This window comes from Pseudophryne corroboree, chromosome 1 (assembly GCF_028390025.1).
Source record: "Pseudophryne corroboree isolate aPseCor3 chromosome 1, aPseCor3.hap2, whole genome shotgun sequence".
Lineage (NCBI taxonomy): Eukaryota > Metazoa > Chordata > Amphibia > Anura > Myobatrachidae > Pseudophryne > Pseudophryne corroboree.
Genome location: NC_086444.1, coordinates 416,781,719 through 416,807,604, shown reverse-complemented (window position 1 = coordinate 416,807,604; position 25,886 = coordinate 416,781,719). Strand labels below are relative to the sequence as shown.

General features: G+C 45.7%; 1 protein-coding gene across 6 annotated transcripts in view; it reads right to left on the bottom strand.

Annotated features, from left to right (window-relative positions):
• Positions 1–22,843, bottom strand: part of EMID1 (EMI domain containing 1) — a 190,611-nt gene extending 167,768 nt beyond the window's left edge. For 3 of the 6 annotated variants that reach the window (XM_063913324.1, XM_063913326.1, XM_063913328.1), the window contains exons 1-3: positions 22,230–22,840; positions 6,084–6,197; positions 5,808–5,911 (exon numbers count right to left, since the gene is read on the bottom strand). In XM_063913324.1, coding sequence (XP_063769394.1) covers positions 5,808–5,911; positions 6,084–6,197; positions 22,230–22,387 — 376 coding nt within the window. In that variant the 5' untranslated portion in view covers positions 22,388–22,840. Of the gene's footprint in view, positions 1–5,807; positions 5,912–6,083; positions 6,198–22,229 lie in introns of all 6 variants that reach the window. The other 3 variants (XM_063913327.1, XM_063913329.1, XM_063913325.1) reach the window with 2 other exon arrangements.
• Between the last annotated feature and the right edge of the window lie 3,043 nt (positions 22,844–25,886).

The following is a 25,886-nucleotide window of genomic DNA, read 5'->3' as shown; positions in this document are numbered from 1 at the left end:
ACTGGCTGTTTGCTGCAGCCTTTTCCCTCTCCCTCTGCCACGGGGCAGAAATGAGGAGCCTTTTGCCCGCTTGCCCTTATGGGGCCGAAAGGACTGCGCCTGATAATACGGCGTCTTCTTATGTTGAGAGGCTACCTGGGGTAAAAATGTGGATTTCCCAGCAGTTGCCGTGGCCACCAGGTCTGATAGACCTACCCCAAATAACGCCTCCCCTTTGTAAGGCAATACTTCCATATGCCTTTTGGAATCAGCATCACCTGACCACTGCCTCGTCCATAACCCTCTTCTGGCAGAAATGGACAGCGCACTTACTCTTGATGCCAGTCGGCAAATATCCCTCTGTGCATCACGCATATATAGAAATGCATCTTTCAAATGCTCTATAGTTAGTAATATACTGTCCCTATCTAGGGTATCAATATTGTCAGTCAGGGAATCCGACCAAGCCACCCCAGCACTGCACATCCAGGCTGAGGCGATTGCTGGTCGCAGTATAACACCCGTGTGAGTGTATTTTAGGATATTCTCCTGCTTTCTGTCAGCAGGTTCCTTAAGGGCGGCCGTATCAGGAGACGGTAGTGCCACCTGTTTTGACAAACGTGTGAGCGCTTATCCACCTTAGGGGGTGTTTCCCAACGTGCCCTATCCTCTGGCGGGAAGGGTATGATGCTAATAACCTTTTAGGAATTATCAGTTTTTTATCGGGGGAAACCCACGCTTCATCACACACTTCATTTAATTCCTCAGATGCAGGAAAAACTACAGGCAGTTTTTTCTCACCCAACATAATACCCTTTTTAGCGGTACTTGTATTATCAGAAATATGTAAAACATTTTTCATAGCATCAATCATGTAACGTGTGGCCCTACTGGAAGTCACATTCGTCTCTTCATCGTCGACACTGGAGTCAGTATCCGTGTCGGCGTCTGTATCTGCCATCTGAGGTAACGGGCGTTTTAGAGCCCCTGATGGCTTTTGAGACGCCTAGACAGGCACGAGCTGAGTAGCCGGCTGTCTCATGTCATCAACCGTCTTTTGTAAAGAGCTGACCCTGTCACGTAATTCCTTCCATAAGCTCAGCCAATCAGGTGTCGACTCCCTAGGGGGTGACATCTCCATTACAGGCAATTGCTCCGCCTCCACACCATTTTCCTCCTCATACATGTCGACACAATCGTACCGACACACAGCACACACACAGGGAATGCTCTGATAGAGGACAGGACCCCACTAGCCCTTTGGGGAGACAGAGGGAGAGTATGCAAGCACACACCAGAGCGCTATATATATACAGGGATAACCTTATAGAAGTGTTTTTCCCCTTATAGCTGCTGTTTTATTTATACTGCGCCTAATTAGTGCCCCCCTCTCTTGTTTTACCCTTTTCTGTAGTGCAGGACTGCAGGGGAGAGTCAGGGAGACGTCCTTCCAGCGGAGCTGTGAGGGAAAATGGCGCCCGTGTGCTGAGGAGATAGGCTCCGCCCCCTTCTCGGCGGACTTTTCTCCCGCTTTTTGCTGTATTCTGGCAGGGGTTAAAATACATCCATATAGCCCTGGGGGTTATATGTGATGTATTTTCGCCAGCCAAGGTGTTTCTATTGCTGCTCAGGGCGCCCCCCCCCCAGCGCCCTGCACCCTCAGTGACCGGAGTGTTAAGTGTGCCTGAGGAGCAATGGCGCACAGCTGCAGTGCTGTGCGCTACCTTGGTGAAGACTGATGTCTTCTGTCGCCGATTTTCCGGACCTCTTCTTGCTTCTGGCTCTGTAAGGGGGCCGGCGGCGCGGCTCTGGGACCGGACTCCGAGGCTGGGCCTGTGTTCGGTCCCTCTGGAGCTAATGGTGTCCAGTAGCCAAGAAGCCCAAGCTGGCTGCAAGCAGGCAGGTTCACTTCTTCTCCCCTTAGTCCCTCGATGCAGTGAGCCTGTTGCCAGCAGGTCTGACTGAAAATAAAAAACCTAAAACTAAACTTTTACTAAGAAACTCAGGAGAGCCTCCTAGAATGCACCCTTCTCGGCCGGGCACAAAAATCTAACTGAGGCTTGGAGGAGGGTCATAGGGGGAGGAGCCAGTGCACACCAGGTAGTCCTAAAGCTTTACTTTTGTGCCCAGTCTCCTGCGGAGCCGCTATTCCCCATGGTCCTTACGGAGTTCCCAGCATCCACTAGGACGTCAGAGAAATTATCAATGCATGCAAAGTTTTCATTCTTACCTCCTTCATAGCACTGGCATATCTGTAATGGGTGCAGGGTGTGCCCACACACCACACAGCCTGAACCCAAATAATTATACTTACCGCTCCATCGGCCTAGTGTGGCTACAGAAGTCACTGGGAAAATGGGCACTTGCCATTTTACCAGAGATTTGCGTGTGCGCAGTAGAGATGTCCCCAGGAAAAAGCCGTGGCTCCATCTTCCCGGAAACCTGCATATGCACAGTAGTCTCCGGTACAAAGCCAAAGTCTACTGCACCGCTGGAGAGGAGGGGGCCGCCCCTTGCACATAGAATACTGGTGTCTCCTGGCATCAACAAGGCGCATATGCCTCTGATCTCTCATGGCATAAACTGGTGAAACTGGTTCTCTTGCAGAGCTGGACTATTGAGATTTGTCCATCGCTGCAAGCTTTTTTTCAGGCACCTTTTATACTTGTTTCTTGGCACAAAACGTGTCCAACTCCAGGCAGGGCTGCCAAGAGAAATCCTGGGCCCTGTTACAACAACTTCCTCCCCCCCCCCTAGAGTGGGTGTGGCCACAGTATGTATACAGTATTTACCTATTTCTATATATACATACATACCTCCCAACATTGAGGAAGGTGTAAGCGGCACTCCGGCTCAGGCGTGGCCTTGGGAAAAGGGTGTGCAGCTTAGTGGGATGATGCGTCCACAAGCCACGCCTCCTGAATTCGTCACTATGGGGGCATGGCCAGCGCTCTGTGAGCTGCTGGCATGCCCCCAGCCCCTCTGTCTCCCGTGAATAGACATTGTAGCGTCTATCCACTGCTGCTCTGCTAATGACAAAATAACGGGACTTCCCGCCAGACTCGGAAACCAGAACGAGGCAATACCTCATCATCCCGCTGTCGGATTCTCGCAGGTTTTGGATTCCATATAAGGAGCCGCGCTTCGCTGACATTTTCACTCCAGTCCTGGAGAGTGTAGCGAGAGGACGGGTCTACTCATTGTCTGTCTGTGCGGGAAAGTGGTATGGAGACCTGCTCTTATGTGTCATTCCAGTGCTGTTTTGTGCTGCATCAGTCCAGTGGTGGTGTCTTGTGCTGCATCAGTCCAGTCACAGTGGTGTGTCCTGTGCTGCCATAAGTCCAGTGCTGCTGTATATGTCCAGTGCAGTGGTGCTGTCTTGTGCTGCATCAGTCCAGTGGTGGTGTCCTGTGCTGCCATAAGTCCAATGCTGCTGTATATGTCCAGTGCAGTGGTGCTGTGTTGTGCTGCATCAGTCCAGTGGTGGTGTCCTGTGCTGCCATAAGTCCAGTGCTGCTGTATATGTCCAGTGCAGTGGTGCTGTGTTGTGCTGCATCAGTCCAGTGGTGGTGTCTTGTGCTGCCATAAGTCCAGTGGTGGTGTCCTGTGCTGCCATAAGTCCAGTGGTGGTGTCCTGCGCTGCCATAAGTCCAGTGCTGCTGCAGTTTAAGTCCAGTGTAGTGGTGGTGTCCTGTGCTGCCATAAGTCCAGTGGTGGTGTCCTGTGCTGCCAGGGGCGGATTGGGATGTAAAAGCAGCCCAGGAAACTTATGGAAGCAGCCAAAATGGAGGCGGAGTTTGTAGGGGGGTGGGGTCTGTTGGGAGTGAGATCCCTCCTTACAGAATCTGATTCAAAGGTTGATGCAGTTGCGGGCCTCCTTGCATCTTTCGCTGCAGATGCTTCTGTGACTTCAGGCTAACGTCGCTACATTTAGGGGCGGGATGTGAGTAATAGTGGTGGGGGGAGGGCAGACTGGAAGTTGTAGTGGTGAATAGTAGGGGGTAGGCTGGGAGTAATAGAAGGGGGGGCAGCATGGAGCAGAAGTAGTAGTGCAGAGCGGGGGGGGGCAGACTGGGGTAGTAGTGTTGGAGAGCAGGGGCAGGCTGGGTGTAATAGAAGGGGGAAGCAGGGGGCAGGATGGGAGTAGCAATAGAGCAGAGGGGGGCAGACTGGGCATAGTAGTGGTGGAGAGCAGGGGGGCAGGCTGGAAGTAATAGAAGGGGGCAAGGATGGGAGTAGTGGTGGGAAGAAATGGTTAGGATGGGAGTGGAAGGGACTCATTCAATGAGAATAAATTAGAATAAGGAACAAGATATAACATGTGGAGAGAGAGAGTTAGATTTGGGTGGGGTGTGTTCAATCTGCAATCTAATTTGCAGTGTAAAGATAAAGCAGCCAGTATTTACCCTGCACAGAAATAAAATAACCCACCCAAATCTAACTCTTTCTGCACATGTTATATCTGCCCCCCCCCCTGCAGTGCACATGGTTTTGCCCAATTGCTATCAAAAATCCTGCTGCGATCAACTTGGAATTACCCCCAAGGATCTCACCTCCTCCTCTTTGCAGCTCTTGGGTCCTGGATGTTGTCAGTCCCTCCATGTTGATAGCAGGCTCACACAGGAAGGATAGTCTGGGTGTGTAAATGATGGGTCCCTCTCCTTCAGCAGCTCTTCTGTCTCTTCCCTGCATGGTGCAGCCGTATAAGTCCAGGTGTACTGCCATATAAGTTCAGGGGATTTCCCTCCAAACGGCTCATAATTGCATTGATCCCTTCTTTGTGCGGAATATTGGTATAGAGACTTACTACGTTGAAGCTACTCAGTACATTGGTGAGTGATCACCATGGACGTTGCTCCCGCCCCCTCCGGCGGCCGTCTGAGATACGCAATGTGATGCAGTGACGCCCATACCCGGAAGTGCAGGGCGACGCCGGGAGGTGTATGATACACTGACTACTATAAAGGTTTGTGTCTGTTAATGTAGCTTTGTCCTGACGAAAGGTGCTAATAAAAAGCGCCTGAAACGTTGATGCAAAACTTGCTGTGTGTTGTCTACGTCATTGAAAATTCCTAGGAGTGCCGCCCGGTATCGTTTCTCTCTCTCTCTCTCTCTCTCTCTCTCTCTCTCTATATATATATATATATATATATATATACTGTAATAGTAATGTATGGATGCATGTATTATAGAATATTTATATAGAATTTGTAAGACACACTGTTGTGTCTGTCCCTCACAGTCACAGTTCTGAGCTCACAGTGTCGCAGACTAGCTCTCGACCAGGTGACCAGCTCTGCTGCTTATTCTTACAACTGCGCTGATCTGCTCCACTTCTTAAACCCACTGGCCACGCCCAGCCAGCTGCATGCCTGCCCCTCCCAGTCCCTGCCCACTTCCTGGAGCTTGCTGATTCTGAAGAGGCCATCCAGAGCCTGCTGCAGAGATTGACTCGCGAGATGATGATATTAGCAAGATCCTAGCAACGGTGCGGCGGCTGGAAGTAGCTGTGAGGGACATCCACGACAAGGGACAAACAGCTAGGTGACACACACATACATCCCTCCTCCCGGCGGCCCGAACTAACGTTCACACGCCCGCCCGCCCGCCCACTGATTTATAATAAAGAAAAATATCCCACCAAAAAAATGGCTACTGGTGTGCTCTGGCCTCGGCCCCCTGGCATACCCGGGCCTGGGTAATCTGTACCCCCTCTCTCAACACCACTGACTCCAGGAGCCCCTTATTCTTTTGTTAGTTCTTTCTTATTTCTTTGTTACCTTTCTACAAAGTGCCCCTGGCATAGAAAAGCTCATTACATTTCTTACCCTCCTCACAGTTAGTTCCTCTGTATCCTGGGCAGCATCTCCATTCCAATGCAGTCACCGACTTATAGCTGAGTCTATAAGTTGGTCGGACAACTGTCCTGTAACTGAAAGAAATTCAGGAAACTAAGTAAAGACTGCATGAGACATACATGGGCACAGACAATCATATGACTATATGTTGTGTATAAGACAAAGACACAACTATAAGAAACAAAACAGAGATGGAGAAAGAGTAACATTGACACCGAGTAATCCTATCAGGCTCTGTAGACTCACCTTCCCCCAGAGCAGCCTGATGCCCAGTGACAATTCTGGTACACTCTCTGCAGGAAAGTGCCATTCTGAACTTGGCAGGACACTGTCCGACTGATGGGTACAGAGCACCAGTTCCTACAATACAGAGAAGTGAGGTACAATAATTACACTTAGATATAATCAGATACAATTTTTGCCCCATAAAATAATTTACATCATAAGCAAAGTAACCTGGCATCATTCTAATGAGTCTGTATTAAATGTTTTCTTTCCTGCACCATAGTAACATTTTGAAGAGGCCCCTGCCCCATTGCTTCTAGAGAGACACCTCTTTCCATAGCAGTTGTTCATTTTAATGCCCCATAGTAATGCCCTAGTTAATTTTATGCCCCATAGTAGTGTCCTAGTTAATTTTACACCCCATATTAGAGATGAGCGCCTGAAATTTTTCGGGTTTTGTGTTTTGGTTTTGGGTTCGGTTCCACGGCCGTGTTTTGGGTTCGAACGCGTTTTGGCAAAACCTCACCGAATTTTTTTTGTCGGATTCGGGTGTTTTTTTCCAAAAACACTAAAAAACAGCTTAAATCATAGAATTTGGGGGTCATTTTGATCCCAAAGTATTATTAACCTCAAAAACCATAATTTACACTCATTTTCAGTCTATTCTGAATACCTCACACCTCACAATATTATTTTTAGTCCTAAAATTTGCACCGAGGTCGCTGTGTGAGTAAGATAAGCGACCCTAGTGGCCGACACAAACACCGGGCCCATCTAGGAGTGGCACTGCAGTGTCACGCAGGATGTCCCTTCCAAAAAACCCTCCCCAAACAGCACATGACGCAAAGAAAAAAAGAGGCGCAATGAGGTAGCTGTGTGAGTAAGATTAGCGACCCTAGTGGCCGACACAAACACCGGGCCCATCTAGGAGTGGCACTGCAGTGTCACGCAGGATGGCCCTTCCAAAAAACCCTCCCCAAACAGCACATGACGCAAAGAAAAAAAGAGGTGCAATGAGGTAGCTGTGTGAGTAAGATTAGCGACCCTAGTGGCCGACACAAACACCGGGCCCATCTAGGAGTGGCACTGCAGTGTCACGCAGGATGGCCCTTCCAAAAAACCCTCCCCAAACAGCACATGACGCAAAGAAAAAAAGAGGCGCAATGAGGTAGCTGACTGTGTGAGTAAGATTAGCGACCCTAGTGGCCGACACAAACACCGGGCCCATCTAGGAGTGGCACTGCAGTGTCACGCAGGATGTCCCTTCCAAAAAACCCTCCCCAAACAGCACATGACGCAAAGAAAAAAAGAGGCGCAATGAGGTAGCTGACTGTGTGAGTAAGATTAGCGACCCTAGTGGCCGACACAAACACCGGGCCCATCTAGGAGTGGCACTGCAGTGTCACGCAGGATGTCCCTTCCAAAAAACCCTCCCCAATCAGCACATGATGCAAAGAAAAAGAAAAGAAAAAAGAGGTGCAAGATGGAATTGTCCTTGGGCCCTCCCACCCACCCTTATGTTGTATAAACAAAACAGGACATGCACACTTTAACCAACCCATCATTTCAGTGACAGGGTCTGCCACACGACTGTGACTGATATGACGGGTTGGTTTGGACCCCCCCCAAAAAAGAAGCAATTAATCTCTCCTTGCACAAACTGGCTCTACAGAGGCAAGATGTCCACCTCATCTTCACCCTCCGATATATCACCGTGTACATCCCCCTCCTCACAGATTATCAATTCGTCCCCACTGGAATCCACCATCTCAGCTCCCTGTGTACTTTGTGGAGGCAATTGCTGCTGGTCAATGTCTCCGCGGAGGAATTGATTATAATTCATTTTAATGAACATCATCTTCTCCACATTTTCTGGATGTAACCTCGTACGCCGATTGCTGACAAGGTGAGCGGCGGCACTAAACACTCTTTCGGAGTACACACTTGTGGGAGGGCAACTTAGGTAGAATAAAGCCAGTTTGTGCAAGGGCCTCCAAATTGCCTCTTTTTCCTGCCAGTATAAGTACGGACTGTGTGACGTGCCTACTTGGATGCGGTCACTCATATAATCCTCCACCATTCTATCAATGTTGAGAGAATCATATGCAGTGACAGTAGACGACATGTCCGTAATCGTTGTCAGGTCCTTCAGTCCGGACCAGATGTCAGCATCAGCAGTCGCTCCAGACTGCCCTGCATCACCGCCAGCGGGTGGGCTCGGAATTCTGAGCCTTTTCCTCGCACCCCCAGTTGCGGGAGAATGTGAAGGAGGAGATGTTGACAGGTCGCGTTCCGCTTGACTTGACAATTTTGTCACCAGCAGGTCTTTCAACCCCAGCAGACCTGTGTCTGCCGGAAAGAGAGATCCAAGGTAGGCTTTAAATCTAGGATCGAGCACGGTGGCCAAAATGTAGTGCTCTGATTTCAACAGATTGACCACCCGTGAATCCTTGTTAAGCGAATTAAGGGCTGCATCCACAAGTCCCACATGCCTAGCGGAATCGATCCCTTTTAGCTCCTTCTTCAATGCCTCCAGCTTCTTCTGCAAAAGCCTGATGAGGGGAATGACCTGACTCAGGCTGGCAGTGTCTGAACTGACTTCACGTGTGGCAAGTTCAAAGGGCATCAGAACCTTGCACAACGTTGAAATCATTCTCCACTGCACTTGAGACAGGTGCATTCCACCTACTATATCGTGCTCAATTGTATAGGCTTGAATGGCCTTTTGCTGCTCCTCCAACCTCTGAAGCATATAGAGGGTTGAATGCCACCTCGTTACCACTTCTTGCTTCAGATGATGGCAGGGCAGGTTCAGTAGTTTTTGGTGGTGCTCCAGTCTTCTGTACGTGGTGCCTGTACGCCGAAAGTGTCCCGCAATTTTTCTGGCCACCGACAGCATCTCTTGCATGCCCCTGTCGTTTTTTAAAAAATTCTGCACCACCAAATTCAAGGTATGTGCAAAACATGGGACGTGCTGGAATTTGCCCATATTTAATGCACACACAATATTGCTGGCGTTGTCCGATGCCACAAATCCACAGGAGAGTCCAATTGGGGTAAGCCATTCCGCGATGATCTTCCTCAGTTGCCGTAAGAGGTTTTCAGCTGTGTGCGTATTCTGGAAAGCGGTGATACAAAGCGTAGCCTGCATAGGAAAGAGTTGGCGTTTGCGAGATGCTGCTACTGGTGCCGCCGCTGCTGTTCTTGCGGCGGGAGTCCATACATCTACCCAGTGGGCTGTCACAGTCATATAGTCCTGACCCTGCCCTGCTCCACTTGTCCACATGTCCGTGGTTAAGTGGACATTGGGTACAACTGCATTTTTTAGGACACTGGTGAGTCTTTTTCTGACGTCCGTGTACATTCTCGGTATCGCCTGCCTAGAGAAGTGGAACCTAGATGGTATTTGGTAACGGGGGCACACTGCCTCAATAAATTGTCTAGTTCCCTGTGAACTAACGGCGGATACCGGACGCACGTCTAACACCAACATAGTTGTCAAGGACTCAGTTATCCGCTTTGCAGTAGGATGACTGCTGTGATATTTCATCTTCCTCGCAAAGGACTGTTGAACAGTCAATTGCTTACTGGAAGTAGTACAAGTGGGCTTACGACTTCCCCTCTGGGATGACCATCGACTCCCAGCGGCAACAACAGCAGCGCCAGCAGCAGTAGGCGTTACACGCAAGGATGCATCGGAGGAATCCCAGGCAGGAGAGGACTCGTCAGAATTGCCAGTGACATGGCCTGCAGGACTATTGGCATTCCTGGGGAAGGAGGAAATTGACACTGAGGGAGTTGGTGGGGTGGTTTGTGTGAGCTTGGTTACAAGAGGAAGGGATTTACTGGTCAGTGGACTGCTTCCGCTGTCACCCAAAGTTTTTGAACTTGTCACTGACTTATTATGAATGCGCTGCAGGTGACGTATAAGGGAGGATGTTCCGAGGTGGTTAACGTCCTTACCCCTACTTATTACAGCTTGACAAAGGGAACACACGGCTTGACACCTGTTGTCCGCATTTCTGGTGAAATACCTCCACACCGAAGAGCTGATTTTTTTGGTATTTTCACCTGGCATGTCAACGGCCATATTCCTCCCACGGACAACAGGTGTCTCCCCGGGTGCCTGACTTAAACAAACCACCTCACCATCAGAATCCTCCTGGTCAATTTCCTCCCCAGCGCCAGCAACACCCATATCCTCCTCATCCTGGTGTACTTCAACACTGACATCTTCAATCTGACTATCAGGAACTGGACTGCGGGTGCTCCTTCCAGCACTTGCAGGGGGCGTGCAAATGGTGGAAGGCGCATGCTCTTCACGTCCAGTGTTGGGAAGGTCAGGCATCGCAACCGACACAATTGGACTCTCCTTGTGGATTTGGGATTTCGAAGAATGCACAGTTCTTTGCTGTGCTGCTTTTGCCAGCTTGAGTCTTTTCATTTTTCTAGCGAGAGGCTGAGTGCTTCCATCCTCATGTGAAGCTGAACCACTAGCCATGAACATAGGCCAGGGCCTCAGCCGTTCCTTGCCACTCCGTGTGGTAAATGGCATATTGGCAAGTTTACGCTTCTCCTCCGACAATTTTATTTTAGGTTTTGGAGTCCTTTTTTTACTGATATTTGGTGTTTTGGATTTGACATGCTCTGTACTATGACATTGGGCATCGGCCTTGGCAGACGACGTTGCTGGCATTTCATCGTCTCGGCCATGACTAGTGGCAGCAGCTTCAGCACGAGGTGGAAGTGGATCTTGATCTTTCCCTAATTTTGGAACCTCAACATTTTTGTTCTCCATATTTTAATAGGCACAACTAAAAGGCACCTCAGGTAAACAATGGAGATGGATGGATTGGATACTAGTATACAATTATGGACGGGCTGCCGAGTGCCGACACAGAGGTAGCCACAGTCGTGAACTACCGCACTGTACTGTGTCTGCTGCTAATATATAGACTGGTTGATAAAGAGATAGTATACTCGTAACTAGTATGTATGTATAAAGATAGAAAAAAAAACCACGGTTAGGTGGTATATACAATTATGGACGGGCTGCCGAGTGCCGACACAGAGGTAGCCACAGCCGTGAACTACCGCACTGTACTGTGTCTGCTGCTAATATAGACTGGTTGATAAAGAGATAGTATACTCGTAACTAGTATGTATGTATAAAGAAAGAAAAAAAAACCACGGTTAGGTGGTATATACAATTATGGACGGGCTGCCGAGTGCCGACACAGAGGTAGCCACAGCCGTGAACTACCGCACTGTACTGTGTCTGCTGCTAATATATAGACTGGTTGATAAAGAGATAGTATACTCGTAACTAGTATGTATGTATAAAGAAAGAAAAAAAAACCACGGTTAGGTGGTATATACAATTATGGACGGGCTGCCGAGTGCCGACACAGAGGTAGCCACAGCCGTGAACTACCGCACTGTACTGTGTCTGCTGCTAATATATAGACTGGTTGATAAAGAGATAGTATACTCGTAACTAGTATGTATGTATAAAGAAAGAAAAAAAAAACACGGTTAGGTGGTATATACAATTATGGACGGGCTGCCGAGTGCCGACACAGAGGTAGCCACAGCCGTGAACTACCGCACTGTACTGTGTCTGCTGCTAATATAGACTGGTTGATAAAGAGATAGTATACTACTAATATTATATACTGGTGGTCAGGTCACTGGTCACTAGTCACACTGGCAGTGGCACTCCTGCAGCAAAAGTGTGCACTGTTTAATTTTAATATAATATTATGTACTCCTGGCTCCTGCTATAACCTATAACTGGCACTGCAGTAGTGCTCCCCAGTCTCCCCCACAATTATAAGCTGTGTGAGCTGAGCAGTCAGACAGATATATAATATATATAGATGATGCAGCACACTGGCCTGAGCCTGAGCAGTGCACACAGATATGGTATGTGACTGACTGAGTCACTGTGTGTATCGCTTTTTTCAGGCAGAGAACGGATATATTAAATAAACTGCACTGTGTGTCTGGTGGTCACTCACTATATAATATATTATGTACTCCTGGCTCCTGCTATAACCTATAACTGGCACTGCAGTAGTGCTCCCCAGTCTCCCCCACAATTATAAGCTGTGTGAGCTGAGCAGTCAGACAGATATATATAATATTATATATAGATAATAGATGATGCAGCACACTGGCCTGAGCCTGAGCAGTGCACACAGATATGGTATGTGACTGAGTCACTGTGTGCTGTGTATCGCTTTTTTCAGGCAGAGAACGGATTATATTATGTACTCCTGGCTCCTGCTATAACCTATAACTGGCACTGCAGTAGTGCTCCCCAGTCTCCCCCACAATTATAAGCTGTGTGAGCTGAGCAGTCAGACAGATATATATAATATTATATATAGATAATAGATGATGCAGCACACTGGCCTGAGCCTGAGCAGTGCACACAGATATGGTATGTGACTGAGTCACTGTGTGCTGTGTATCGCTTTTTTCAGGCAGAGAACGGATTATAAATAAAAGTGGTGGTCACTGGTCACTATCAGCAAAACTCTGCACTGTACACTACTGAGTACTCCTAATGCTCCCCAAAATTAGTAAATCAAGTGTCTCTCTAATCTATTCTAATTCTAAACGGAGAGGACGCCAGCCACGTCCTCTCCCTATCAATCTCAATGCACGTGTGAAAATGGCGGCGACGCGCGGCTCCTTATATAGAATCCGAGTCTCGCGATAGAATCCGAGCCTCGCGAGAATCCGACAGCGTCATGATGACGTTCGGGCGCGCTCGGGTTAACCGAGCAAGGCGGGAAGATCCGAGTCGCTCGGACCCGTGAAAAAAAACATGAAGTTCGTGCGGGTTCGGATTCAGAGAAACCGAACCCGCTCATCTCTAATATATATATTATGTCACATTGCAGTGCCCCCTGTTCACCATACGTCACATTGTAGTGCTGCAGGTACACATTATGCTACACTTTCTGCAAGGTCATGTTAAGAAGTCCCCAGTTCATATTTTGTCATACTGTAATGCCCCAATTAAGTTTATGCCACAGGGTAATGCCCCACTTAATTTTATGCCACACTGTAGTGCTCACAGGTTATATTATGCCACACTGTATTGCCCACAGTTTATACTGTGCAATTACAATGCCTCAGTTCAGATTATGTAAATGACAGTGCTCTCCAGTCCATATTATGCTAATTACATTGGCCCTAGTACAGATTATAAAATTCACTACACCTCTTAACTTTCTCACTCACCTCTTAATTTTATATAATATCCATTACACACACATACACCACTCACTGATAATGTCTCCCCATGAGGAAGACTTGGTAAGAGATGATGGGGCTGAATCATCATAAGAAAAATAGGTGCTGTGTTAATTAAGGATTGAATTCGCAGTGAGTTCAACGTAAATATCAGAGGCATTCATCACGCCTCCTTTACTTAATTATCCCTTCCGAAAAGCTACAGTATGATTTCTGCAGAGACAGCTTTTTCGGAAGTGTGGGATACTTCCTGTGTTTCTCCAGATCTTCATTACATTCTCTATGGTGTCTTCTCTCCCTACATGCATATTCTCCTACGGTGTCTCTTCTCCCTCTCCGCAAATTCTTCCACGGTGTCTGATACTAACCCCGTGTGTGTCTCCTCTCCCTACTCGCATCCTCACGCCTGGTATCTCCTCTCCCTACCTGCATCCTCACACCAGGTGTCTCCTCTCCCTACCCACATCCTCACCCCTAGTGTCTCCCCTCCCTACCCGCATCCTCAACTCTGGTGTCTCCTCTCCCTACCCGCATTCTCTGTCGCAGACAGTGTGGACATAAGCGGCTGCTCTAGCCTGGATGGGAGGGGGGAGTTAAGTAGAGGAAGTAAGATGACAGTAGTGGGGAGCCTAGGAGGGAGGGAGCTGTAGCAGAGAGACGCCAAAGGTATGAGAAAACAGCGGCCAGAGCCGGCCCTAGGCATAGGCATTTGGAATGCCTAGGGGCACAAGCAGCTTCTGCTGATTAAAATTATATGCAGCATGCCTATATTCTGTGTGTGACTGCGGCTCTATCTGCATACGAAATGCATTACTAATGTGCAGCATATTTGTAAGGGGCATTATGTGTATCATTTTGCATATAAGGGCATTAATAATGTGTGGCGTATGTGTAAGGGACATTATGTGTATAAGGGCATTAATAATGTGTGCCATGTGTAAGGGGCATTATTGTGTGGTATTACGTGTATTATGTGTATAAAGGCATTACTAAATGTGTGGCATTATGTGTATAAGGTGTGCTACTTTGTGGAGTAATGTATAGAAAGGGCACTACTGTGTGATCTAATGTGAATAAAGAGCAATATGGTGTGGTGTAATGTGAATAAGGGGCACTACTACGAGGAGTAACGTGGTACTACTGTGTGATGTAATGTGAATAAGAGGCACTATTGCATGATATGTTGTGAATAAAGCTGCAGTACTGTGTGGCATAATTTCAACTGGGGGTATTATTGTGTGGCCATGTCCCTTCCCAGCAAGAACATGGCCTGTTTTGGGCTGCGCACCGAATGTGCACACTGTTCCTATTTAAAATATGGACTGCTATGGGTGAGGGGTGATGGTGCTGGGAAAGGGATACAGGCAGAACTAGTGTCTGTGCTAGGGGACACCAGCCAAAATCTTGCCTAGGGCATCATATTGGTTAGGGCCGGCTCTGACAGCGGGGAGTGATCTGAAAAGATCCCTCTGCTACACAGGCAGCCGTTTAAAAGGTAGCTTGAGAAGTAGTTTGGGTGCTTTATGCCATCTCAGAATAACGTATAGTAGTAACACTACTAAATTCAGAAAAAAAATTTTTTCCACAACTTGATGAATGCAATAATTTCCCTTTCCCCATACTAAAGTATGGGGACTGTGGAAATTATTGGAGGAGAAATGTAACAAGGACGTATCAGTGATATATTCTGTGTTACAGGAATGATGAATAGATCTGTTATTCCCATTAGCCTCTTACCTAAAGGTGCCCAGAAATACAATGATTTGGAACGATTTAGTTGCATCTTAATTATAAATAGTTCGGGAAAGTGCATATCGTTTAGTGTTCCTAAACGATAACAATCCGATGCACGGTCCCGCTTCTCGGGAGACTCATCCTCTGATCTTCCCTTCTGAAGGGAAGATATGGTGTCATATCGATCAATTTTGACTGAATCATTTGTGGTTTTTCGCATCCGATGTATTATTATTCTTTATTTATATGGCACCACAAGGGTTCCACAGCACCCAATTACAGAGTACATATGCACATAATCAAAACAGGAAAACAGTGACTCACAGATGAAAACAATATAGGACAAGTACAGGGTAACTAAGCATAACTACATCAGTAGACGACACTGAGATAAGTAATGTATCTTACGCTACATCGTCCAATCAGCGTCCGGTCAGTCGCAGATCAGTCGTTCAAGTGTGTGGGTACCTTTAACCTTATTTGCCAAAGGTGATGCTTCAAATTCTCCATGCCCATGGCAGCTTTTGAATCTTACACTGCATCCCCATGTCGGCAAGGCTTTCAGTGAAGAATGAAGTTTATAGTAAGTGCAAAGACAGGAAGAGGGGTCAGTGACTAACCATCTCCTACTTCCTAATGCAGAAAATTAAACTTTTGGAGGAGATTTTGTTAATTTCAGCACACTGGGGGTAATTCCAAGTTGATCGCAGCAGGATTTTTGATAGCAACTGGGCAAAACCATGTGCACTGCAGGGGAGGCAGATATAACATGTGCAGAAAGAGTTAGATTTGGGTGGGTTATATTGTTTCTGTGCAGGGTAAATACTGGCTGCTTTATTTTTACACTGCAAATTAGATTGCAGATTGAACACACCACACCCAAATCTAACTCTCTCTGTACATGTTATATCTGCCTCCCCTGCAGTGCACATGGTTTTGCCCAGTTGCTATCAAAAATCCTGCTGCGATCAACTTGGAATTACCCCCACTGTCCCTTTCTGTGACAATCCTTATCTCGGGCTAGTGCTGACTAGTCCCCTTTAGAGGCTGAGCAAAGGGCTGGACCCAACTGCTTAACAAGCAGACTCGGGAACTTGATAAACAATTACCTAGGTCTGGGGCCCTCTAGCCCTCTGACCCCCATAGCAATGGCATCTCCTGCACCCACTATAGCTATGTCCCGTGGTTTCTCTATTAAACATCTCTGTTTTATGGTCTCAGATTTTAAAGGTTTCTCTGTGGATAGTTTTATCCTACAGTATGCCTTCTATATAGACTGCAAAGTACTTTTTATTTTTTATATTGAATGCAATTTTATATATCTATTTTAATTTGCTGGGCTTTACAAGTATTTATAATTATTATTATTATTATTATTATTATTATTATTATTATCCTTTATTTATATTGTGCCACAAAGGTTCCGCAGAGCCTAACAAAGTACTTAAGCAAATGAATATTACAAGAACAGTGACTTACAGTACAAGACAATGTAAGACAAGTACATGGTATATAAACATTTCTTCATAAACGGACATGACACTGAAATAAGCATCAGGATGGCCGAAACTGAGGGCTAGGTGCCATTGTAAGGAGCATGGTGTAGGAGATAAGTAAGAGAAGGAAAGCACATGATGGAAGAGGGTCTTGCTCATGAAAGCTTACATTCTAAAGGGGAGGGGCAGAGAGACATAGATTGCTCACTATCTACCCCATCAGACAAAGATGGGGTAGATAGTGAGCTAGTTAGTTACAGTTTGTATGGTTTTATAGCCCTTTTCAAGACATTGTTGAATTGATAGTGAAATTAAGTTCACGGAGGTCTCCAGCTGTTTTGGCCAATGGATCTATAGAGGCAATGATATTAAATACAATACCAGGCGTGTTTTGGATTTAAAATTATTTCCCCTCATCCTATGAACATAACTGTTAAAGATGCTGTAGCTTTGAAAAGCACAAAATTTACCTCCTGGACTCCCGAGAGAGTAGACCAACCTCCACAGGCTCAGTGACATCATTTGCAGTGACTCACGTCAATGAAACTCTGCCCCCTTTGTACCTCTAACCTGGGCCTCACCCTCCAGCATCTCTGGAAAAGGCTAGGCAAAAAGTCGGCAAGTATGTGATGAACATGCAATAAAACACATACTGTAGTAGAGTCACTGTGATTGCTCAGCTACATAGTTATTGCCCCAGGCACCTCACATAGGTAAGAGGGAGTGTCACAGACAGACTAAGGCCCTCATTCCGAGTTGTTCGCTCGCAAGGCGAATGTAGCAGAGTTACACACGCTAAGCCGCCGCCTACTGGGAGTGAATCTTAGCTTCTTAAAATTGCGACCGACGTACGCGCAATATTGCGATTACAAACGAGTTAGCAGTTTCAGAGTAGCTCCAGACTTACTCTGCCTGTGCGATCATTTCAGTGCTTGTCGTTCCTGGTTGACGTCACAAACACACCCAGCGTTCGCCCAGGCACTCCCACCGTTTCCCCGGCCACTCCTGCGTTTTTTCCGGAAACGGTAGCGTTTTCAGCCACACGCCCCTGAAACGCCGTGTATCCGCCCAGTAACACCCATTTCCTGTCAATCACATTACGATCGCCGGAGCGAAGAAAAAGCCGTGAGTAAAAATACTTTCTTCATAGTAAAGTTACTTGGCGCAGTCGCAGTGCGAACATTGCGCATGCGTACTAAGCGGATTTTCACTGCGATGCGATGAAAAATACCGAGCGAACAACTCGGAATGAGGGCCTAAGTTTGAGACAGCTTCAGGGGTAAACATAAAGAACTGTGTGCCAGAGACCCCTGCAGATACAGAGGCCCTCATTCCGAGTTGTTCGCTCGCAAGGCGAATGTAGCAGAGTTACACACGCTAAGCCGCCGCCTACTGGGAGTGAATCTTAGCTTCTTAAAATTGCGACCGACGTACGCGCAATATTGCGATTACAAACGAGTTAGCAGTTTCAGAGTAGCTCCAGACTTACTCTGCCTGTGCGATCATTTCAGTGCTTGTCGTTCCTGGTTGACGTCACAAACACACCCAGCGTTCGCCCAGGCACTCCCACCGTTTCCCCGGCCACTCCTGCGTTTTTTCCGGAAACGGTAGCGTTTTCAGCCACACGCCCCTGAAACGCCGTGTATCCGCCCAGTAACACCCATTTCCTGTCAATCACATTACGATCGCCGGAGCGAAGAAAAAGCCGTGAGTAAAAATACTTTCTTCATAGTAAAGTTACTTGGCGCAGTCGCAGTGCGAACATTGCGCATGCGTACTAAGCGGATTTTCACTGCGATGCGATGAAAAATACCGAGCGAACAACTCGGAATGAGGGCCAGTGTGTGTTAGTGTGTGTGCACGGTGTGTATAGGCAGATATGAGGCGACAGACCTAAAGTAAGATGGTAACTAAATATTTCAGTTACACGATTAGACTGTATATATATATATATATATATATATATATATATATATATAATATGTATATATGAAACAATATTTGATGACAAGGAAAGTATTACATGTAACAAGCACACACATCAATCTCAGCTACTGCAATCTAATATAAAAATGTCATTTATTATGTTTTTCATGAAAACTCTTTGCTTACTTCTCCAACTCAGGCTTCAGTCATTATAAAACACTAAAACCTGTGTAAGTGGGAGATTGCAGTGACAATGGCCCTCATTCCGACTTGATCGCTTGCTAGCTGTTTTTAGCAGCCGTGCAAACGCATAGTCGCCGCCCACGAGAGAGTGTATTTTCGCTTTGCAAGTGTGCGAATGCCTGTGCAGCCGAGCTCTGCAAAAACATTTTGTGCAGTTTCAGAGTAGGTCTGAACTTACTCAGCCCTTGCGATCACTTCAATCTTTTTGGTGCCGGAATTGACGTCACACACCCGCCCTCCTAACGCCCGGACACGCCTGCGTTTTCCCTACCACTCCCAGAAAACGGTCAGTTGACACCCATAAACGCCCTCTTTCTGTCAATCTTCTTGCGATCGGCTGTGCGTATGGATTCTTTGTTAAAACCATAGCTCAGCAACGATCCGCATTGTACCCGTACGACGCGCGTGCGCATTGTGGTACATAGAGACCTGATCGCAGCGCAGCAAAAATCAGCAGCGTGCGATCAACTCGGAATGACCCCCAATGTACTGTAGTATGGGGATACAGTCAATTTGCCAGCTTTCAGGATCCCGGCGTTCAGAATACCTATGCCAAAATCCCGACAGTCGACAATGCCGGAAGCCGGAATCCCGGCGCACCAGGACTATTTCCCATTTCCCACGACACCCATAGAGTGGGAATAGATCCTGTGGGGAGAGCAGCGAGCCACCGAGCCCACAGCATTGAAAACGCAGTGAGGCCGCAAGGGGACTCTTAGCGCTCGCCCCGCTGCCGTCATTCTGGCGAGCGGGATGTCACTGTCTGGATATGTACAGCCGGCATCCTGTCCGCCGGTAATACATACCGTGGGCCAGATGTACTAAGCTTGAAAAGTGATAAATATCACTGTGATAAAGCACCAGCCAATCGGCTCCTAACTGTCATTTTTCAAACACAGCCTGTGACATGGCAGTTAATAGCCGATTGGCTGGTTCTTTTTTCACAGTGATATTTATCACTTTTCAGGCTTAGTACATCTCCCCCCGTATGTTTGAATGGTGAGAAATTACATTCTAAAACAAATAGAATAATACAATCTCCTTCTAGTGATCAATATGGCATAGTGGGTAGCTTTGAAAAAAAAATAGTAAGTTCCACACTTTATAGAATGCATGACAGTTGTATTCTAGCAAAAATTAGGCTCTGAAACTGGTTGTACAGAGATTTGGACGATCATGGTGTCACACAAATAAAACAAAATAATAATATTACTAACTAAGCAAAAATATAAAAATTCAGATGCTGTCAGAGATAGAACATCAAGAGAAAACAATCTGGAAAGGTATCCGTTTGGCTGGTCGACCATGTTATGGTCGACAGTCATTAGGTCGACCACTATTGGTCGACATTGACATGTTCGACATGGACACGTTGTCGACACGTGAAAAGGTCGACACATGAAAGGTCGACATGAGTTTGTCACATTTTTTCTCTTTTGGGGAACTTTTCCATATTTTACGATCCACGTGGACTACGATTGGGAACGGTAATCTCTGCCGGGCGCAGCGGTAGCAGAGCGAGGCACCTTGTCCGAAGCATGGCAAGCGAAGCGAGCCATGCGAGTGGATGCGGTGCACTAATTGGGGTTCCCCGTCACTTTACGCAGAAAACGACACAAAAAAGTTAATAAACTCATGTCAACCTTTTCATGTGTCGACCATTTGTCCATGTCGACCTTGTCAATGTAGACCAATAGTGGTCGACCTAATGACTGTCGATCATAACATGGTCGACCATTCATACCGGAACCGTCATGTTGGAGGGTATGTAGTTACTTCTTGACTGACATTGAACTGGCACGTTTATTTCTATGTTTAACATGCAGTTACACTGATTTTGTTGAAAGTACAATTGCAGGCAATTTCAGGGGTCTATCACTTTACAGACTGTTAGGTTGTCTCATCCTACACTGCTGTACTATTTTATACTTACCACCTGTTCCAGATTGGTTCCGGTACTAATGGTCGACCATGTTATGATCGACAGTCATTCAATGTCAGTCAAGAAGTAACTACATACCCTCCAACATGACCCCTTCCATCAGGTAGAAAATGCTCTGCTCCTGGACTTCCCAATTAGTAGGATTGCAGTCACCTGTGCTGAAATGATGAATTGTCGAGGAAGGTGTTTCCACACAGGTGACTGCAATCATACATCATCAGGAAGTCTAGGAGCAGAGCATTTTGTACCTGGTGGAAGGGGTCATGGGTATGCATACAAAATGTTCTGCTCCTGGACTTCCCTCTTATTTTATGATTGTTGTCACCTGTGTTAAAACACCTTTCTCATCAATGAACTAATTCAACACAGGAGACTGCAATCATAAAATGAGGGAGAAGACCAGGGGCAGACCGTTTTGTATCTAATGGAACGGGTCATGATAGAGGGTACGGGGTATGTATCTATCAGTGAAGAGCATATTGTCTGGTACAGAATACCAGGACAGCAAAACACTCCAGTGCTGAGAAAGATCTCCAATTGCAGTGTAAAAAGCGATGTATCAGGAAGAATGCTGGAATTGCAGCACAATACGCACTGAGGGGCCTGCTCTGTTGACATTTTGTTTATCTCTGCTTTTCCTCTGTTGATTTTCTCATATAAATTGTTAGTGTTCCCTCTCCAATATCCCCATGTCACAGTTATTCACCCGGAAATCTTTCTCTCCAGCCTCAATGGACGAAGCAATTTGTTCCACAGATAGTAACATTCCTAAAAAACTAAAAGGGTGAATTTTTACTATAAAAAGTAATGGGTTAATTCACAATTTACAACCTATGAAGTGGTGTTGTAAATGGTGTAAGAGACATTTGCATAAAATGCTGTGAGTTGTCAACCCTGAATGACCCATTAAACCCCTCCCTGCTGGCGTATAACACAGGGGGGTCTCTCTGCAGCTGGACCGACTCCCATCCTGACAGCAGCCAACAGTTTTAGTCCTTTGCCATGTGAAAAATGTTATGACCACTGCAATTGTCTCTAGTAGTGAAAGGGTTACGTTACAATTTCTCGTCAGCTACTGGGGGCCCTAAATTGCCTGAATATATAGCAATTCCTTAATCCTAAAATAACCTTTGAAAACTGCATCTGTTAAACTCCCATGCAGCCAGAGGGGCAGGCAAGCAGAAACACATTTTTCCACAGCAAAAAAAAATGAAAACTACTATATGAATGAGATTACATGTAATCTAGCCGCTCACAAACTGCAATTCTGTTGTTAGTTCTTGTGGCAAACTGAAAGTTCTTCCTCTTTATCTATTTCTGTATTAATAAACCACTGACCTGTCCCCCACAATGTAGCTGAACCTGAAACATGTATAATTCACTCAAGGTCAATGTTAAAATTCCAGCAGTCTGCGACTGAAATATGCAGAAAGAAAAAAAAGCTATTAAGGGTGCATGAGGTTAAAGAAGGGTACAGTAATTAGTACTTTGTCATCATCATGCTAAACAGTGATGAACACTGAACTTCAGCTATATATTAATCACAATGTCCCTGTTTACCTTCTGGGGGTTGTGAGGGATTCCCTGGTTTTGACTTGCAGTGCTGGTGAATATCGGTATTGAGTGCCAGATGTCCATGTGCAACAACCTTTGTCCAGCAGGGCACAGAGGTAGAGCAGAATATGCCAACTAGAGTAGCAGGGCACTGATAACCTCATGATTCATCCACACAGGGGACTGCACTTTGTGTTCTTCAAGGCAAAGTCCAGAAAAATAGTTTTGAAAGACTTAAAGGTTAGCTACTGATGCCCCCTCCATGAGTACAGGTGAGAGTCAGCGTGCGTCCAACTGCTTAGTGGGAAAATTGTCTGGTGATCCTCGATAAACCCAACTCAAAAAGTCACTAAGGACAAATCCGGCCTCCAGACTGCCCCTAAGTGAGAAGTCTCACTCCCCCCTGCCTCTCCTGACTTTCACAGAATGTGCCCCCCACGCTGCAGGGAGAAAGGAGAAAAGAAGCCTGTACAGACTCTGCCTACTTGCCTTGCACCGGCTTAGAAATCCCAAACAATTAAGTTTTTAAATCACTGCAATAGCATCCCCCTCCCTTACACACTCTCCTCCTTCCCTTACCTACCCTCTCTTCCTTCCCCTCCTCTCTTCACTTCCTAGCTGCCTCACTCTATCTTCCTCCCTCATTTATTTTGCTCTCCTTCTCCTTCAGTCCCCTTTCCCTCTCCCTCTCTTTTCCTCCTCCCACTGCACTTTTTTATATTTTTTACTGTGACATGGATACAATTCATGTCTTTTGTGCGCAGTTTTTAAATGCACAGTCTCATTCTGTGCCTGGATCCTATTTCTCCCCCTTCTATCTCCTACTCTGCGATTCCCTCATTCCCCCCACCAAGTCTCCTCTCCTTTTCCTGGCTTGCCTCTTGGTATATTTAAATCCAGGCCCTGTCATTAAATGGTTTCACAAAACTGGAACATCTACTTAGAATGAATCTGTGGTTGTATTCGTATATAGATCTCAAAATGAAACATGAACATGTCACAAAGGACCAAATGAGCAGATATAGAAACAAAGTTTCAAGTGCCTAAGAATGGTCCAGTCAGTATATTATTATATACAGGTAATTGGGGATAAAAAGAAAGTCCTGTCAGAAGAGAATGCCTGCAGCATGGGAAAATGATGATCGGTAAGGACCATTTAGTAGCAATTTACAGTGACCTTGTCTTATAGGATATGACTGCACCCTAACCAATCCTCCCCACAATTTGCAATCACTTCATCTGCTGCCGTTCATCTGTCCTGGCTTGTGCCCTGATTGAATGCACTGTTGTCACAAAGGTTGTTTCCCTTTGCTGATAATGTGTTTCCTCGTAGTTATATGCTGATGTCACTTTAACTACTTAACTGACATTTTTTCCTTTTAAATTCATTCATAATTTTTTTTAATTTAATATAGTTTAACAAGTACTGTTTAAAATATTTAAATATATCCTGCACATCTGTAGGACAGGATCTCCTCGTCAAAAACTGGGGGACACATTGAGGCAGCGCGGTTGCATGTGATCTGACCATGCCAGTTACGTGGCTACGCACCACTGCTCACAAAACACTTACAAGTTCAACTGTGTTGGTGACTGAAGCTCCTGACAAATGTCTCCAACAGACCCCCCCTCCTTCCCCCCTCTCTCTATAGTGGATGTCCTCACTGCCTGAAAATATCCAAATCAACCTGTTTCATGTGTCTTCCAACTTTACCACTTTTTGGTCTAATGTCAGATTTGAAGGAAAAATGATTCAATCAACCACCTACTGTACCCATTGTGGAGAAAACGTATAAAGAACGGTTGCGCACCCTGGCTGCTGCAGTGAGGAATTATAAATGGAGGGTTATCCACCCCCCAAAAACAGGGTATAGGAAATCAAGACAAAAAAGCCACTTCTGCGCACTGCCTACTACAGTGAAGACATTATTATATTAAATTAATCCCTAGCAATGTATATATCAGGTGCTGACACAACGCAATATATAATGGAACATACAAAAATTATATAACAATGCTGATACCATATGACAATGGGTGTGTACGTTAGTACACAACATTAAATCCACAGTTATGAGTCCTTGAAAGTCCAAATACAACGATAACAAAGGATTTGGAACCAGTTCATAAGTAAATCTGAGGTTACACAGATTATTTTTCTCTGACCAGTTTTACTCAAGATAGGGGTAAGAAGAGAAAAAGAGAGGACCAATGTGTAGTATGTCACAAAATGTATGAATCCCCAATTGTGATTAGGCTTTCATGATTGTGTTTCATCACCTTTATGATGATTCTAGATGGTCGTACTGTACTCACGTAGATAGGTGGTTGGACACATATAAAGGTATCTTTAATCACGGTTCCTTAACCCCCAACATGAGAGAGGAAGACTTCACCTGTGTATTTGGTGGTGGAACAGAACAGAAAGTGGGCGTACCCAACTCACACTGAAAAGCGTGGAGACATGTCCATAATGGTTTCTTTCAGTGTCTCTGAGGTTTTTCCCTTATCTCCTGACCACTTTATTTTCTCATGCCCCATAAGGGATTAGGGAGGTGCGAGGAAATATACGAAATACATTGTCAGGAGCAAGATTTATTTAGATATTTTTATTATATACAAATAATACAGCTTGATAAAATATTACAACAAAAACTGGTCACTGGTAAACAAGGAGATGATGCTAAAAGCATAAAACCTGAAGTCAGGTGACAAATCCGGACTGCCATACTTCAGATTCTGCGTCTTCAAGTAGACCAATGTTCCATAGCCCTTTAACCAACGCATTCAATGTTATGTCTTTGTCATCTGTAACGTTAGCGTAGAGGCCAGAGTGAGGATTTCTAGAACTGCTGTAGTCTCAGGCATACAGACCAAGTGGTTGCATCAATTTTGTATCATTTACGTTTTTTGTTTGTTTGGTTTTATTTATAATAATTTGTACACAAAAGTTTACAGAAGTCTATACTTGTCACACATTAATAAAACAAAGTGTGGTGGTCAGTTGCTGAACTATTTGTAAATGTCATTCTGTAATCTTACTTTGGTTATTGGTCTTCAATAAATTGTTAAATACAGTAATAATAATGTAAAAAAAAAAAAAGTGTGTTGGTTCTGAAAATCTTAATGAATGCCCTGCACTTGTAGTGATCTGTGAGGATCTTGTTATACCTTGTTGTAAAGTTTCTCCATGTTCTAGTATCACCATACTCTCTGTATTTCATGAAAGCTTTTCTGTATATTATTGTTCCTGTACTGCATTATGTTTCTGTACTGTATTATTTTTCTATCTGTTACGTGTCTTGAGTACTTTTGAAGAAATAGCGCTATATAAATAAAATTATTATTATTATTATTATTATTATTATTATTATTAGATGCAGAACTGTGTAGTCATGGTCTATATAAGTCTCAGAATTTCACTGGGAGTGTAATTGACAAAGCCAAGCACTACATTTTCAGTCCCAGGAGGAGAGGACACAGCTCCCAGCTCCCACATCATACGCTAAACAACGTGGTAGGGGGAGAAACATAAGTGGGATGCTTCCAACGATAGAAGAAGCTTCAGGGCTAGCCTACACTTATTGGGGTTAACTGTGATAGCACAGCACAGAGCCGTAACTACATGTGTGCCAGGTATGCCTGGCACACAGCGCAGTTGCC